General features: G+C 39.0%; 2 protein-coding genes across 11 annotated transcripts in view; one reads left to right on the top strand and one right to left on the bottom strand.

Moving 5' to 3' along the window:
* Positions 1–1,403: 1,403 nt before the first annotated feature.
* INSM2 (INSM transcriptional repressor 2) lies at positions 1,404–4,149 on the top strand. Its single transcript, XM_040256752.1, has one exon. It carries the CDS (start codon positions 1,404–1,406, stop codon positions 3,063–3,065), a length of 1,662 nt encoding a protein of 553 aa, XP_040112686.1. The 3' UTR covers positions 3,066–4,149.
* A 998-nt stretch (positions 4,150–5,147) lies between these two features.
* The window catches only part of RALGAPA1 (Ral GTPase activating protein catalytic subunit alpha 1), a 200,201-nt gene continuing 186,934 nt past the window's right edge, over positions 5,148–18,414 (bottom strand). For 4 of the 10 annotated variants that reach the window (XM_040256744.1, XM_040256749.1, XM_040256746.1 and 1 more), the window contains 3 exons: positions 15,221–15,345; positions 8,411–8,413; positions 5,148–6,492 (listed from right to left, as the gene is read on the bottom strand). In XM_040256744.1, coding sequence (XP_040112678.1) covers positions 6,344–6,492; positions 8,411–8,413; positions 15,221–15,345 — 277 coding nt within the window. In that variant the 3' untranslated portion in view covers positions 5,148–6,343. Of the gene's footprint in view, positions 6,493–8,410; positions 8,414–14,586; positions 14,618–15,220; positions 15,346–18,414 lie in introns of all 10 variants that reach the window. The other 6 variants (XR_005723807.1, XM_040256747.1, XM_040256745.1 and 3 more) reach the window with 4 other exon arrangements.

The raw sequence follows: 18,414 nt of genomic DNA, 5'->3' as shown, positions 1-18,414 counted from the left end.
ATTACTTCCAAATCTTCCCTCAAATAATGCTCTCTATGTAAAAATGCTTCATGCACTAGACGGAAGACAATATGTGTTATTGATGACTGGATCTGTTATGCCATAGTCTACTCTGAAAACATATCGGCTCAGTCTGTTTCTCCAATTTTACTTAGGAGGCTTGAACACACAGTTCTTTTCCCTTCCTATTCTCAGATTGTACTTGTCTATACCATGGATTTGGGGCACTTTACTATGCATCTGCCATATATATTCTAATTATTTTTCATAGTTCAACTAGTATCACAAACTTTCAGATCTCTTCTAGTGCTGAAAACAGTGCTGGATGAAAATGTACTGAGTTTTTAAAGGCCCATAGCACATTTTTGGCAAAGTATCTCTTACACAAGGGGAGCAGAGGAAATCCTGATTCCACCAGTATTTCTCACTCAATCTACTCCATGCTAAACAGTTCAGTTAGGCACCGTCATGTCTCTGGGTAGTACAAGTGGAAGGTGCGAACAGAGAAAGCACTTTATCTGAGGACAGTCGAAAATTAGATCCTGTTTTCCCCTCCCCGCTCCTATTCCCATGGGGAGGAGGCATTCATAAGCCCTGAGGACCGGGGCCCAGAAACCTGCTGGCGTCCTGAGCTCCAGAGGCTTGCCAGCACGCACGCTCTCCCGCACTGAGAGCCCTTCTTCCCAGATGAATTCTCATAGTATCACAGACGCGCGCAGGCTCGATCGATACTGGATGGCAGACGTGCTCCCACCGTCAAGTGTAGGCACACGGCGGTGGAGTCAGCCGCCCTGCCGCTCTGTCGCAGCTTCTCATCAGCTCGATACCAGCAGAGGACGTTAACCCGTTCGCCGGCTGACAACCAACTCGTCGCCTCCCCGGCACCTGCGGCCCGGCGCCCTTCTTCTCAGCTGTGCTCCCGCAAAGTGGCGGGGGGGTGGGGGCGTGCTTTTCCATCAGCCTCCCACACGCGGGAGCAGCGGGGTCCCGCCCGCAAGGAGGGCGCTGTGAGGTGGCCTCTCCGCCCGGCACCCCAGACGGCCCCTGGAGGCCGCTGAGGCAGGGAGCGCCGAGCTTCCTCACACTCAGCACCTTACCTTCTCGCGTCTTCGCTGGGTGGGCGGCAGGGAGGAGGCACAGCTAAGCCGGGCCCGCGCCGCCTCCCGCCTAGTGGACCCGCGCGAGCCCGGTCCCGTGAAAGCCCCGCCCCCACGCCCGTTCCTACTCCTGATTGGCTGGTCCAGCCCGAAGGCGACCCTGCGGCCCCTCGGCCCTCGTCTCAGCTATAAAGGCGGCGGACGCATGACGGCCTCGGCGAAGCTCGGGCAGCTGCGGTGCTCGCCCTCTCGCAGACCCCGCGGCGCCCCTGTCACTCTTTTGCCCCTGAGCGCTCCGACTCCACCATGCCTAGGGGCTTCCTGGTAAAGAGAACTAAACGGACAGGCGGCTCTTACCGAGTGCGCCTAGCTGAGCGGGTCTTTCCCCTTCTGGAACCTCCGGGGACACCACCCGTCCCCGAGGAGGCTTCCAGTGCCCCTCAGCCCGGTGTGGACCGGGAGGCACACCCAACTCCGGAGGAGGAGGCGGCCCGTGAACTGTCAGGGTCGTCCTGTCGGGCGGCTAGGGTGAGCCCAGCGGCGGGCGGGAGGGAAGGCGCGGAGTGGAGGGCGGATGGTAGGGAGGGTCCGGGGCCCAGCCCCAGCCCCACCAAGCCGGCGGGCGTGGAACTGCGCAGGGCGTTCCTGGAGCGATGCCTCAGCTCACCCGTCTCTGCTGAGTCCTTCCCCGGGGGCGCTGCCGCCGTGGCCTCTTTCTCCTGCTCGGTGGCACCAGCAGCTGCACCGACCTCGGGGGAGCAGTTCCTGCTGCCGCTCCGGGCACCGTTCCCAGAGCCCGCGCTCCATCCGGATCCCGCACCCCTCTCGGCCACCTTGCACGGCCTGAAGCGGGCCACCGGCGGCGAGCGCCGTGCCAAGGCTCCTTCGGGCTGCTCGTCTGGGCCCGTGGCCGCCGGAGTCAAGAAACCAAAGGCCATGAGGAAGTTGAGCTTCGCCGATGAAGTCACCACGTCCCCTGTTCTGGGCCTGAAGATCAAGGAGGAGGAGCCCGGGGCGCCGTCCCGGGGCCCCGGGGGCAGCCGCACGCCGCTGGGGGAGTTCATCTGCCAGCTGTGCAAGGAGCAGTATGCAGACCCCTTCGCGCTGGCTCAGCACCGCTGCTCCCGCATCGTGCGCGTCGAGTACCGCTGCCCCGAGTGCGACAAGGTCTTCAGCTGCCCTGCGAACCTCGCCTCCCATCGCCGCTGGCACAAACCGCGTCCCGCAGCGGCCAATGCAGCCACAATCTCCTCGGCCGACGGGAAGCTGCCCCCATCGTCGTCCTCCCCGGATTCCGGGACTGTTGCATCTTTCCTGGCCGAGGGGAAGGAGAACAGCCGTGCGGAGCGAACTGCGGATCAGCACCCACGGGCCAGGGACAGCTCCGGAACGGAGCAGCACCAGGACAGCGCCCCACAGCCCGGCCTCCAGGTGCTGTCCCACCCCGAGCCTCCACTTCCTCAGCTCCCTTATACGGCGGGGGTGTTGGGGCGCCGGGTGCCTGAGCCCGGCAGTGCCAGTGGTGTCGGGGGACCCGAGATCTTCGTGTGCCCATATTGCCACAAAAAGTTCCGTCGCCAAGCCTATCTGCGCAAGCACCTGGGCACTCATGATGCTGGCTCGGCCCGCGCGCTCGGCCCCTGCTTTGGCTCGGAACGCGGCGGCCCCCTGGCCTTCGCCTGCCCGCTGTGCGGGGCGCACTTCCCGTCGGCAGACATCAGGGACAAACACCGGCTGTGGCATGCGGTCCGCGACGAGCTGCTCCTGCCCGCTCTGGCCGGAGCGCCTCCCGATGCACCAAACCCAGGCGGGGCATCCGACGGGGATGCTCAGCAGATTTTCTCGTGCAAGCACTGCCCGTCCACTTTTTTTAGTTCCCCGGGGCTGACCCGGCACATCAATAAGTGCCACCCCTCAGAAAGTCGGCAGGTACTGCTGCTGCAGATGCCGCTGCGGCCAGGCTGCTGAGGGCTGAGAGACGAGGAAGATTGCAAGGTGGGCCGTGGAGGAAACGACCCTGGGGATTTCTGTGGGGTTTTCTTCAACTTGCGAGTTTACCCTCTTTCCTTATTTTCTCACCTGAAACTCTCAATAGTGTCAATGTTCCGCCTGAGGAGCGGACAGAGAAATGTAAAATCTCTCTCTAGAGCAGGTATGTATATGGTAATAAGCGTTCCCGGTCAAGAAGTGTCAGCTTTAAATCTTCCTCACAAGATAGGATTCCCCCCGCCCCCACCAAACTCTGGAGACTCCAACGAATCCTATATGACTTGTAATTCCTATGGAAAGTCGCAGTGAGTGCGTGCATGTCTCTACAAAGGATTCTAGCTACCAAAAGTGGAGGTCCTTTTTTTTTTTTTTCTCTAGCCATCGCAAGCGCCTCTGTAGTTTCTGTCTCAATAGGGTCAGACGTCTTGCACTGTATATTCTGTGAATTAAAAGTTATGTGATTGGTGCCAAACTTACCTTGGGTGGGTGGGAAATACAAGACCAGTGTCTTGTAATGTAAGAAAGGAAATGTAAGATGTTTGCGCACTTTGGGGGTGATGTGGAGATCTTGTAAACTTTCCTTTTCTCAATGCTTAGTCCACTCTGAGGCTGGTGTCTGGAGGTGGGGAATAAAACCTCTTATTGAAAGGAGTTGAGACCCCTCCCAGATTCTCACCTCTAGCCCTTTTGTGTGCAGTATTCAGGAAGATACTTTAAACCTTTAATATAAGCTTTTGGGAAATACAGAACTCATTTCCTAAAGTTTCAGTTTTAGTAGGGTTTCATCCAACTTGTTTTAATGCTTCTGTTGTAAATCTTATAATGTGTATTATATATGACACGATGTTCAGCTTAAGGAAGATGTTAATACTTATAACCCACTATGAAAATGAATGGCAATTCATTATTTCAGCAGCAACCTGGTTTTGAATTTCTTTTTGTAAACCATATTTAGCATGCATTCTGTACCTATGCCCTAATAGCCAGAGTTTGGAACACTGGCTGAGTACTGCTGGACAGGTAGCCCATATTTGTAAGATGCTTACCACCAAATAAATGTACATAGCTGGTGCTTTGTTGTGTTCTGTGTTTGTCTAAAGAATCCCATTGAACACAGCCTGTTTCTAAATGCCACACTTCTCATCTCCCCAAAGCCAGAAATCTTGGTGACCCATTTAGTCAGAATACAGACAAGAGAAATTATATTTTGTAAATGGTTATGATGGTGCATAAACGGGAGATTTTCCTTGGAAGTATGGCTGCATAGACTGAACTCCAAAAAGCAAGGGATATGTACTATTCTTCAAATATTAAAGATACTTTACCACCCAAAAATGTCAACAGAAAAAATATTTTACATATTTTCTTTTTCAAAATTAGTGAGTAGTTTATTTGAAGATGAGTAAAATAACTGTGCTAATTAACTTCAGTGTTTTTAAGTTAGTATTTTCACTCCAATTTGTTACATATTATCCCAAACCATTAACTTGTTCATTTTTTTTAAAAGGAAAAGCACTACAGAAATTTATAAGTAGATATTTTATCTTTTTTGCAGTTCTTCATTTTGGTTGTGGGAAACTGTCTGTATTATTTAATCTTGTTCCCAGAGCTTTCTCTATCCGTATTTATCCTGTATATAAGCTTTAACGGGAATTTTAGTTTATTTTCTACATAGTTTCTTAGGAATTTGTTTTTATTTATAAGGAAATCCAAAATTTTAAGTGCACAGGAACTCTGGAAGCTTCCTTTACAAACTGTAAAAAGTTTTGTTCCTGAATATATATTACCAAAAAAAGTAAAATTTAAGTAATCAAAGAAGCATGAAAGTGAGATAAATAGATGCTTTAATCAAGTGCATTGGAGGAAGTTTCTGGTGAGATGCTATGAAAGTGAAAAATCTATTTTTAGTAACTGTGGTAGGATCTCTGAGAAATGGGGTGTATCCAAAGAAGAGAGTTAAAATTCATTTTTCATGATTAGTTAAGATAAACCTAGGTTCATGGTTTATGGCCCTGCTTATTAAATCTGAAAAAATATAAAAGACCACTCGTGAACACAAAATGATAAGAATATTTTTATTGTATTATTAAATACCATCTTTTTTCCACTGTTACAAATTTGCAGATACTACATGAATGATGATACATAATTTATATTTTATAGTTTGCCGATATGATGTATTTACACATGCAGTTAGTACCAATATCATGCTACATTTCCTTAGGAGATGCTCATTCAAAAAAAAAAAAACGTGAGCAAAATGTGAGCAGCTTATCTACTGTAGGAAAATATTTCTGGAGGGTGGAATGTATACCAACCTGCACCTGCATGTTCAGTATTAACAATATTAGATTAATTTAGACTCCTGGGTCATGTTCCCTTTTCTTTTAAAATAATACACATAATTTAAGCCACACACTTAGAAAAGTTTTCTTCTTTTTTTTCTACCCACCCCACCTCATTCTTCCCTTTTCAGTACTTAAGAAAGAACATAGATATACCAGGGTCCAGCAGCCAATAATAAGGGGCCATAATCTCAAAGCAGAAGTGGCATTTAATAGTGATACCATTTAAAAAGCAAACCATTAGAAAAATATTTGGAAGCTAAACATGAATCAGAGTTCAGCACAGTGATTTTTCTGGTTTTAGATATGTCATGGCATCACCTGCTACAAAGCCAAGAAATGAGACACTGCTTTGGGAAGAAAAAGGTAATGCTAAAATTATTTCAGCTGGAACTTGAGAAGCTAAAAGACCATTTATTTTAAGTCATTTATTTTGATAACATAAATAATCCATACACATCAAGTGTATTAACAGATCTGTAACTTTTGCCACAATGTTACAAATGTTTAAAGATGTACATTTATTAAAAAATTATATATTTACTGAGCCATAAAGTTGTAATGGGGCATGATAAAATCATGAGGCTATCTGTCCAATTATATTTTGACTCAAATTTAATTATGAAATTCAAAGTAAAACTACTTGGACATAATTATTGAAGGAAGGTAAAGGGTATAGAATAAAGCTTCACCACTTACCCCCCATATGGCAGCTTGGAGTGTGGGGGAAAAAACCAACCAAATAAACAACCCAAATCTAAAATACTAAGTTACAAATTATTTAAATCCAGTGTTTTCTAAAATAAATGTTCAGGAAGGAACATGCATATTATGGCAAACAAAGCCTGGAAGGGTTAACGCCATGTTCATGCTAAGGTGGCTACTGGTGACCACTGCCTGGCTGTTGTCTCCTTAGGACTTATTGGCGGAGCCAGAGGAGCGACGCAGCTTCATGGACATGCGGCTTTTGCTCGTTCGAGGAGACATTGGAGAGGCCAGGTCGGCCCCGTCTACCTGTGCCGCTGTGGGAGTTTCACTGGGTAGGATCTCTGGGTAGGAGCCTGTGGGAAACAGCAAGCGCATTAATGCAAATCCTCTGGCTCTCCTCCTACAACAGTAACTTCTCTGCTACAGATCCAAAGACCTTAGTGAGGTCTTTTGAGAGGAAAGAGCAAGCCCCAAATTTGCTTGTTACAAAAGTCTACTAGTATTTTATTTAAAACCCAGTGATCTGGGGGCTCATGTCATCATAGTAGCCAGAAAGCACCAATCATTATTTCCAGAACCAGAATCAACCAGAGAGCTCCCCAGAAGAAGCAATGGGAAGCAAGATCTTTAGGACAGAAAGGACAGGGATCCAAAGCACCATCAGCATGCACGTGGTGGCTTAAGAAGCAGGTGAGAAGGACCAATTGCTATCTCTTGGGTATAGAATATAATCAACAAAAGGGCCTTCACTGCTCAAACTGGAAAATAAAACAGCACCAAGCGTTCCCAAAAGGGACTTAGTAGTATGAGACCATTAAACATGCTAGGAAGTTAAATTTAAATATGTTTTTAAGAAGGAACAAGATAAATTCCGGGGGGAGAGGAGGGTGAGGACAAGATCTCTCATCTGAAAGTCAGTTCAAAAAGAAAAAACTGCTCTCTCAAAGTGTCTCAATTTAGAAGAGATAAGTAATGCTCATTTTCTTAAACTTCTGTAGTTACCAGTAGAGTCAGTAGATATAAATATTTGAAAGAAGCAAAAAAAAATGAGTTCAAATTGGAAAATTCTTCGTTATCATGTACAAAGGTAGTTCTTCACTTTTGTATGTTATTTCTATGAATTATGATTCTCTAATTTACACACTTTGCACACTATAGCCACTCAAATATTTCGTTAAAACTAAAAACCCCTGAAAAAGCCTGCAAATAACAAAATTTTTAACATTCTGTATATTTTGAGGCACTTTAATCCAGGTTTCCTTTGTTTTATGTACATAAAAATTATCTTTATGTGTGTCACAAAGGTGCATGACACAGGCTGCAGGCTTCAAGGGACACAGCTCCTTACTCGTAGGAAACTTTTGGCACATCTGTTAGCCACTGGAACTTCTCACTGACACTCTGAGCTTGGGAATACTTATACTACTGGTTCCATATAATGAAACACTTGTGCCTAAGTTGAAGGTATGAATATTTACAAAGAAACAAAACCATTCAATAAGGGGTACAGATCCTACTGAGATGTCTTAGGAAATTAAGAATGTATCTCTATAGAACACTTCAAAATGTTTTCAAGGTCAAATAGGTCTTTTGAGAGGAAAGAGCAAGCCCCAAATTTGCTCAAGAACAAGCATATATTGTCAAGGAAAAAATATTTTATCACTAATCCTAATTCAGGTAAATTTCCCTCTTTTTCAAAGTAACTTCTCCAACATTCTTTCTTTTCTAACTGAAATGAGGTTGGCCTTCAAAATTACAAGGACAACATGTACTTCTGTTCGCCTTTACTCTTCCCAAAGATCTGAACTGGTTCATACTGGACCCATACTGGAAATCTTAGAGACTATGAATCCACGGCCCTTTTTAGGGGAGCACTGCAGATGGATGGCAGAAGGAAGGTGAAGAGCAGTAGCTCATGCTTTTCGGGTAATGCACACTTATTTCCGGCCGGTCACGAGAGGCCTTCCCTTGTCTGTTTACCTTGAGATGGCCAATGTTTTCTAGTGGAGGTTTTGGGAGGAAGAGAACTATCACTGCGTTTCTTTCTTTGTTGTGAATGAAGAAATGGAGTAGCGAGCAGAAGTGAGAAAACAAAAGAGAAGACAGATAACAGATATGAGCGACATAGTGCAGAATTTTACAGGTGTTAACAGAGGAGCAGAGAAGACAGTAATCAGGTTTTTATTATGAAATACAATTGGGCATGCAATGTGTTAGGGTGATGAAGTTTCACAATGGACAAATGCTTGTACATTCAAATGTTATACTTACCCACTAATAAAACAAGTTCAAATAGGAAAAAAGAAAAGAAAAAAAGGTCTATGAGAAATTCGATAAACATCTACCTTTTAAAGTGTTCATTGTACAGGTGGCAGGTTATCCTAATCACTCAATCATAAATTCTCTCGGGCTGTACTGCCCAACATGGTAGCCACAGCCACATTACAGTTAATTAAATGAAAATTTTAACTTTGGCTCCTTGATGCACTAGCTAGCCACTTTTAAATTGTTTAGCAGTCACAAGTGGTTAGTGGCAACCCTAATGGACAGTGCAGACACAGAACATTTCCATCATCACAGAAAGGAACGCTGCTTAGAGTGTGCCAAATTCAAAGAATATTTTTCTTCAAAAACAGCAATTCCTCTATGTCCCCCTTACTGCCTTCAAGGTGAAACCCCTTTCAATCAGACTTTTTAGTATGTGTGTGGTATACAGCTATTAGGACCTCCTCACGTTTTAGCAAATGATGTGTGCGATGGATACTCAGCATACCCAAATTCCATAAATAATCGATGGTGGATAGATCTCAATTTTAGATTTAAAGAATAATGTGATACTTGCACTTCATTTCACATCCTACTCTAAGTATTGACTTATGTCACTTGAGTCATAAAGAATATTGATTTATTTCTATCAATAAAATATTCTCTAGTATCAAGTTTAAAAAGTATATAGCTCCTATGTTTTACAAAATGTATCTATTACTAATGTTTTTACAGTACTCACAGAGAATGGTGTCTCTATCTTGACGGTACAATATATTGATTTGTATTTTGTACACTGATTACAATGAACTTTATTACAAGCGATATGAAGAATATGACTTCGGGGATCTATAAAGATTATAAAAGGGCACTTAATGGATCGTTATTTGTCGTGGCTTTAATTATACTACTTGCTGACAGGTATGACCCATTTAAAACTGCTGAAGTTACTGGAGGTACTAAACGATGCCTTTAAAAATAGTGTGACTTTGAAAACAATTCGAAATAATAATGAAGTAAGAGGTAGTGTCATGTTAGAAACACACAGGCATGGGTTAGACAGACCTAAGTTAAATGACAAGTTTAGTTTGCTGGATACTGGGCAAACTAACCTGAGACAGTTTTCTTATTTGTAAAATGGAGACAATACTAGCTGTATTCTAAAGTTGTGGGAATGAACGCCTACAAATGCAAAGACCCTGACATATAGCAGGTATATAATAAATGTATACAATAAAACTATGATAAGAGCAAAAATTAACAGACTTTAAATCAAAACAGATGAAGATTAGAAAAGATGGGACAGAAACTAGAAATAGTTTTTGAAGAAAATGACCAATAACAAAATGTTAATTGGTAAAATGTGGAGAACATAACCGTTTAGTTTGGGGGAAAATAGAGAATTTATCCACTTTTATGTTAATATTCCTACAAAATATAACCTTTGTTAAAGAACAGATCACCCAAATAATCTTACTGCTTTAATATTGGTAAAGGAGTAGATACGTGGTTAAGATTAGGGTGGACGTACCACTGAATGTCATAAAGTTAACACATAATTTAAAATAAAATAACACAGAAATACAGGCAAACATGAGGTTTCTTATTAAGATACTCAAAAACTACCATTATTGCCGACTGAGAACATATCAGTCTAAACTTGTCATATTTTATCTCCTTACAAATGGGAAAACTGGGTTTAGGATAAATGGATTCATTTGAGTTCATGGAGATAATAAACAGGAGAATTAGGATTTAAATCCAGATCTGACTTCCAAAGCCCATAGTTCTCCCATGGCAACCTTAAAACTATATAAAAAATAATGAAGATTTTTCAATGGATGGAAAAGTAGAGCCTTCAAAATAAAAATTTTTAACAAACTCTAATTTGCAAACATGACGGGTTACTGGGCAATTTCTCTCCTCCCTCAATATCAAGAAGGGACTGAAAATATTTAGACTAAATGAATAACTATATTAGTTAAGATCATGCACTCTGAAGTCAGACTCTGACTTTAGCAGGTGACTGGGTAAACTTTTTTGGTTTTCATCTCATAGAAGATTCAATGAGAGGATGCACAGTGATTGTTCAATTATTGTTATTTTCATCACACAAATGTTATATCTAAATGACTGGTCTATGTGAAAACTGAACCTAATAATTATTGTTATTAAAGGTTAATGGACTTTATTTAAGATTAATATTATTTGCTTCTTGGTCAACATACAAGTCAAATTTCTAAGTTCAAAATACTGAAAAGAATATACTTGGCTGCTTCTAATTTCAGGCTAACCTACTGATAAATAAGTATCATTAGGAATTTGTTTTTAAAAACACAGTAAACAAACTTAATAGCTTATATGTCAAAGGCAGTTGATTTTCTACTGGCACTCACAAATAATATTTAGGATATATATAAAATAACTATCTTCTGCAAAGCTAAAATCTTTTCTTCTAGATCATTTCAAAGCCTGGGAAAAGGAGAAAACTTTAATGGCTAAATTTTGATGATTCATTCCACTGAAAGATTCAGAGAGATGGGCCTGACAATTGTCATACTGTCTCATCTATATGTGGCAATATAGATTTTATGAATTAATAGCAAAACTGAGGTTGGAATGAAGAAAGATTAGATTCTACTCTAGGTCTTCATAATCACTATTTGGATTATTTGAATCTTATTACTAATTTTTAGAATATTTACTTAGGAACCTATATGTTTTCTAAAGGTAATTATACAAAGTGGTATGTATATGTAGATATACATATTTTATCTGTATATATGGTTGTGTATGTATTATGTGTATATATGGTTGACCCTTGAATGTGGGGATTAGGGGTGCCAACTCTCTATGTAATGTGCCTGTAACTTATAGTCAGCCCTCTATATATGCAGTTCTCCCTACAGGTAGGTAGGTCTGTGGTTCTGCATTCACGGATTCAACCAATCTAGTATTGTGCAGTACTGTAGTATTTGCTACTGAAAAAAAAATGCATGCGTAGTGGACCTGTGCAGTTCAAACCCATGTTGTTCAAGGGTCAACTGTATGTGTATATGAGTGTGCGTATATGTATATATGTATGTATACATGTGCATATTCAGACAGAGTCAAATACTAATCAACCCTTTACTATTTAAAATACTAAAATTTCTAACAATTTGTAGAGAAACAAATCCAAAGGGAGGTATCTAATACTAGCTCAACTAAAATAATAGAGTATTAGAGGTAATTCTAGATTATAACAGAACATATTCAAAAATACTTATGGCTGATGATAGTAAAAAAAACATTAACACTGGAAAAGACTTGGGGTGGGGGAGAAAAGACAAGACTTACTTTGAGAAGATAATGTGACATTAGGGGAAAATATCAGGATTTTGAACTGCCAATATAATCTGACCAGGAAGAGGAGTAATTTCAAAGTTTAGAGTCAGTGGAGAGGTGTTCATGAATATTAAGACATTAAAAAAGAAGGTCACTGTAAACTTTTGATATTTTCCACACACATGCCTGACAAAGATAAAGGGATTTTTTTCCTGTAATTTTTTTTTTAAATAAAGGACATGAAAAATCTAATAATGTTTTAATGTGGTTATGGAAGATCAACAACGTGTGACATCACGATATCTCCCTCAATGACCTTAGGGATAAAAATAATTTCCCTTAAGTATCAGTCTACTGCTATAGACAGAGTCCATTTTGAGAAAATACAGTTATGAAATTTATGGATCAACTATGATACACCAAAAATGTTTTTCATGTCTATTTATATACTAAAAATTACCTAGAAAAATCCTCCTTGGATTTCAAAGTCATCACAACTGATAAATTACTGTTATACAGGAAGTAGGTATTAAATAAGCTTGAGCCAAGTTAAGTAAACTTAAAGTAGTATTTTTCCACTATTCTACTGAAAAGAATTATATTATTATAATTCTATTGGTTAGAACAGATTATATCCTTTATATGATTATCATATTGATACTCCTTTAAAACATAATGTCAATTTATTGTATTAGTATTGATTAGTATTAGTTTATATAGATGTGGTATGCACAGGCTATCTAAATTGATCTCAACTGCAGTTCTGAATGCCATTTCCTCAGTGTGGCAAATCAATTTTTTCATTATATTAAAAAAGTAATAATGAACCTAAAAATCTTCACACTACTATGCAATTTTTGCAAACCATAAGTCAGGTCCATATGGCTATTATGTGGCCTATTTTATGTCTTCTCTCTACACTTTAACTTATAACTTTAAAGGGAGTTCTGCATGTATGAGTTGGTTTGTGACAGGAAAATCAAAATTCGAGCTGATTGGGGAAAACAATCATTCTTCAGATGTCATTATGTTTTGCTACTATAAATGGGGAAATGTTTCCTTTTTTATATTATTGTGTTGAATTGAAAACCACTCTGGGGTCTCTCTGGGGGTCTAGGGGTGAAGACTTCACTTTCCAGTGTAGGGGTGTGGGCTGCACCCCTGGTCAGGGAGCTAAAACCCCACATGCCTTGTGCCCAAAAAACCTAACACAAAACAGAAACAATATTATAACAAATTCAATAAAGACTTTAAAAATGGTCCACATTAAAGAAAAAAAAAAAAACACCTTAAAACTACTCTGATAAAAATTTTATCTTTCATAACTATTCAAGTCTGTAAAAAAGCATAAAAATATATTCAGTAATATTGGAAAAGTTATTTACAGGTAAAAAGACCTTTTAAAAAATTCAAGGTCATGTTTCTAATGGTTCCTAAAAGCAAAGACAATTAAAAAAAAATTAACCAGGGACTTTGCTGGTGGTCCAGTGGCTAGGACCTCTGGGCGGCTTCTAATGTGGGGGCCAGGTTTCATTCGATCCCTGGTTGGGGAACTAGATCCTGCAAGCTGCAACTAAGACCAGGCACAACCCCCTAACTCCCAAATTAACCAAAGAGCCTTGACTTGGCTGCTGTATCATCCTTTACCTAATGTCTCAGAAAGTGAGACTACTACTTACTTCCCATATTATGTATCTGGTCAAATGTGCAGGATAATACATAAAATATAAGAAAAACATTAAGAACAGGAATATGAAGGACTCCAGCTAGTAAACAACTACAACATAAAAACTAACAGCCTGTATACATTTAAGGGGAGAAGTTAGTCTGAACATGGTCTAATTAATATTTTCACTTGTGAAACTTATGGTTCAACTATATGATAAACAAAAGTGTTCATGTCTATTTCAATAATGTCTGATATTTTATTAGATATTCTCTTTACTAAAAATGAATGTCCAGGTATATTTAACTATTTTTTAGTGGTTGTTCATTAATTTATTTTTAGTATCTTTCTTTTACCATCTTTCTTAATGCCAAGCTGAGTAATTTCAGATAGTGTCAATCCACTGAAGCAAACATTAAGACTTTTTAATCTTTCAAAAGATTGAACCCAGTCTAATATAATTTTCTCTTTGTTAGGTATTTTATATTATTAACTGAAAGGGCTTCAAGTTTCTTTGTAAAATTATTTTTATAATGGCCAATTAAATGGGTGATAGGAATGGAAACTTTAATTTCACAGACTAAACCTCAATTGAGAATTAGTTATTTTTTTCAAAGCAATTAAGCCAGAAAAGGAGTACTGTGCCTGTTAAACTTATTTAATACAAAGAAAACTTACATAATATAAAGAGAATTTGAAGGCTTGTTATAATGAATTTCAAGTATACTGTATTCTTTTTCCCTGCTTCCCTTGAACATCATTAAAAGTGTCTTTGTATTTCAGGTGCCTAGGACAGTGTAAGGCACACAACAATAACTATTTGATGAGTAAGGATATCCAGTAACAATGCAACACATTACAAAATACAGACACACCATTTCAGTTCAGTAGGACTACTTTTTCATGCTGAGAAACAAAAAGGTCAGTACAACAAGGTGTAACTAACTTCAACCAAGGGTTCTATTATTAGTTATTTTTATCCCAGAACCAATGTTAGTGTTTCATGCAGACCTAGGTTAGTAAGTATAATTCTGGAAGAAATTTAGTGACAATTTCTGAAATGTTTAGTATGAACCAGGGCAGTGTTAAGTTTGCTTATTAACTGAGTTACAAGCTTAGTGCTTGCTAATTTTTTTAAAAAGGAAATGGGGGAAGAACAAAGGATGTTTTGTGTGACACTTTGTCTTACCTTCAGATAAACAGAACTGATATTTAATGATCTAAAGAGGGAAAATAAAATAAATGAAACAATCATAAGGAGTGCAAAGTATTACAGAATAGGAAGGCCATGAGTCATTTATTTTCTTACTGATTTCTTCAAAATTAGTTAATTGTAAAAATGCAGTACCCTCTTATAATCTTCAAATATTACAAATAATTTACTGTTAAGTACTTCTATATCTAGACCAGTTATTTTAACTTTATTTGTAAAATCAGAAATGATAAGGCAATATTCTTGGCCATAAAATTTGATCCTCCAAATTTGAGAGTGCCTGCTCAACTGTGTTTCTTTTGCAGATACTTCAGCAATGATTCTGTGAAACATAATTGTTACTGCCCTTTAGCTAAGATAAAATGTAGTGTATGTGTTTTTAATGAAGACTGTTGACGTTTAAAAGAACTGTATTTAGGTAAAAGAAAGTATAAGTCAAATTTATAGGCCAAATATGAAAATAATGATGAAAAGTATCTATACTTCAATGACTGGAATTGTACTCAAGTAAGTTTTTCATTAAGAGTTTTGTTTTTTTTCTCAGAACAAAAGGGTATTGCATTTCAAGTTTGAATAATGACCAGTAACTAATACTTGCTTTTAACCTTACCGGCATCAGATGGTAAATGATGGTAGGGAGCTGGAGAAAAAACCTGTGCTGCAAAATCTTCAAATGTCGTTGGCTCTAAATGGTGCTGGACAATCGTTTGCAGATACCGTGCTCTCTCCTCATAGCTGATTTCCTTCAGTTAAGGTTAAACTTAAATGCAGCTTACATTGGAAAAGAACAATCTGCTCAAAAAGGCCTATCACTGCTAAGCCATTACTTCTTAATAAATATATCTGCCAACTATTCTTGCATATCACTAAGAGTGTGACTTTGTAAAGAGTAAAAAAAATATAGCTATTAACATAAGTTTACTCTTTCGGACACCATTATACCTGGTAGCTTAACAGAGATACATTTATTAGACTATAACTAACAGTAAACTGTTGGAAGAAAGAAAGGTTAACAGTTTACTTGGAAGAGGATTCAACTGCTACCAGGGCAGCCTAGGCTCATCTTATCTGGTTAATCAGCTTCGATCTGCAGATGTACTCTGAAAAGCCACATGATAAATATTATAATGCTGCTTAAAATACTATGTCTGAAATTCTATTTTTCATTTGCAATGATTTATTGTGAAAAATTCCTGCATATCTTCTTTAAATCCCTGCATTTTCCCAACAATTGTTCTCATTTTGAATGGAAGACTACTGTTGCTGTAATCCTTGAATAACTTCATGCAGTTAAGATAAATACACAGTTGAATCTGTATGTCAGAAAAAAATACCTAGTCAATTATAACACTGAAACAGGCAGGAATATTTGCAGAGAGTCCACAGGACTCCTAAATACTGTCTAACAAAAGCATCTACAGGCCACTGACACTGACAGAAAAATCCTGTACCTCCCTTTCACCACATTTTCTTCTCTGGTATTATTGACAAGCAACCAGTACCTTGAAGTGTTGTTGCTTTTGAACAACCCACTCCAGGCTTCCTGTTTCAGCAGGCCTGATTGTGCTGTTAGCACAGAGAGGGCGAGAAAGAGAGAGAATATTTCTGTTGTTCACGAAAGCAACTATGGAAATGGCTGTCAAAATGTAGAGCAGCAGGCAGCAACATACAATTATCAGGAAAAACTCACATGCTGACTTCATGTCGTATAGTTCCTGAACTGAGAAATCAGTTAACCTTTCTTCTACAACTTTTGAAAGTTTTCCTGCTGTACTCAGTGTGCTATGTTGATAGGCTTTACATAAAACATATAAATAAGTATGAAGGATAATAAAAATTTGCCTATTGCTCCTTCTCTATTCACTGAGTTTTCCCTAAGACCCATTTTAGTATTTTACCCTCAAAATTCATTATTCTCTCTTTTAAAAATTGCAATTCAATTGTTGTTCTTCAGTTCTTTAAACTGTAGACCAGGTCTATAATCAAGACCAAGAAAAATTTTGAGAGGAAGATAATTTAAAATGTTAATTCAGTGGGAGATCCCATAGCCAGTTACATTTACAAGGCATTATTGAGAGAAACAAAGTTAAGTCTATATTCATTGTGCACTTGACTTAAGACTGATGTCTTTTGCCATCTAAATGATTTGAGTAATCTCTTATACTACATATTATGTATCAAATATTCAAATAATCTTAATTCCAATTCCTTGTAATCCGTTATTTTCACTTCTGGGGCTGAACTTCAAAATAATTTCACTCCTGCAATGGGGAGCAACAGGAAAAGATGCTATATTAAAAATGATCAGCAGTAAGGATTTTATAGAAGGATCATGCAGACATTTTTGAGTGTTAACCCAGAAAAGTAATATAGCACACTTTTAAAAGAGCGTATATGGTTATAAATGAAAGGGGATGAAACTGATGGTTCAATCTAAATAATACCACATATCTCACAACTTGTTGGAAAGTACTTTTTTCATTGGGGGAGATTCACAGCTGCCGAATTTTCTGCAGTTAATAGAGTCCTTTGATTCACAGCAGTGCCCCTTGTACAAAAAATACTGGCCTTTGTGTATTACCAGAAACTAATTTTCTATTTGGCTGAAAAGGGAAAAATGGGGTTATTGCTTCTCCCTCCTACAGAGCTTTTCATTATGCCTGATGCACTCAACTTCTAAGCTCTTCTGAGAAAAAAAAATAACTGAAGAGGCAAGAGGTAGAAAAATGAGCTTGTTAGCACATTAGAAGTGAAGTATCTTGGTGGGCCCTAGAAATTCCCAGTGGTGTGTTAACTTATCACTCTATGCATGCTGGCACTGATAGTCTCCCAATTGATCACTCTCTTTTCGCACCAAAGGTGCTGCCAGGAAGCAAAGGCTGAAGGCCCACAGGAGAACAGTCTGCTATCAAAACAAGCTGTTTTTAAAAGTCTGCTTGAATGGGTAAAATGCTTCATGAAAAGTAGGGTGGAGACACCTACCTGCTTTTAAAATGCTCTACTTTCAGAGGGCCTATAAATGAAATATTTTACTTTATCTTATTATATTTAGAGTTTACACAAAAATTAGGCAGAGAGAAAGCAAATTTAGTATTTCTAAAGCAAGGAGAATACTTCCAAAGTAGTAAAATTTATTAGAACAAGAAATGAATATCTAGAGAAGACACATTTTGGGGTGTAATTCTATTTCACTACATAAAAGGTGATTCAGAAAACTCTGAAGAAACTTCAATATATAAAACTATACAAATTAAAATTATCTAGACATAATATATTCATTTTGTAGAAAAGCCACATGATATATTTAATAAAATTGCAAAAAAATCATTAGAGGTAATAATGCTTACTAAACAATTTTTAAAGTCCAAGTATAGGTGGCAGAGTAAAGGAAAACAATCACTGATGGTTGAATTTAAATGAAAAACTGAAACTGTCTGCAGTTTCCTTTTGGGGGATTATTTTCAGAAAATACTGTTAGCTTAGTAACAGTAGAGTACAGTAAACCACATTCTAAAAGCTAAATTCTTTCTAATTTTCTAAGTTTGCTGTAGTCAAATAAAGCACAAACAATAATATCAAAGCAACCCAATCTACGTACTTACATCTTTTCTCCTTTTACTTTAGAAAACATATATTAAGGTGATATACTGAACTCGAAGTACTTAAACCATAATCCTGAGTCCACAAACAAGGAGCCTTTTGTGACTAAGATGATTATAAAGTTCCAAACAGTGATGTTAGCATCTGCAATGGTAACCATAATCCAAAACAGTTAATTCCTATATGTCCTTAAAATAGGTTACC

This window comes from Oryx dammah, unplaced genomic scaffold (genome assembly GCF_014754425.2).
Source record: "Oryx dammah isolate SB20612 unplaced genomic scaffold, SCBI_Odam_1.1 HiC_scaffold_16, whole genome shotgun sequence".
Taxonomy (NCBI): Eukaryota; Metazoa; Chordata; class Mammalia; order Artiodactyla; family Bovidae; genus Oryx; species Oryx dammah.
This window is presented reverse-complemented; position numbering and strand designations above follow the sequence as displayed.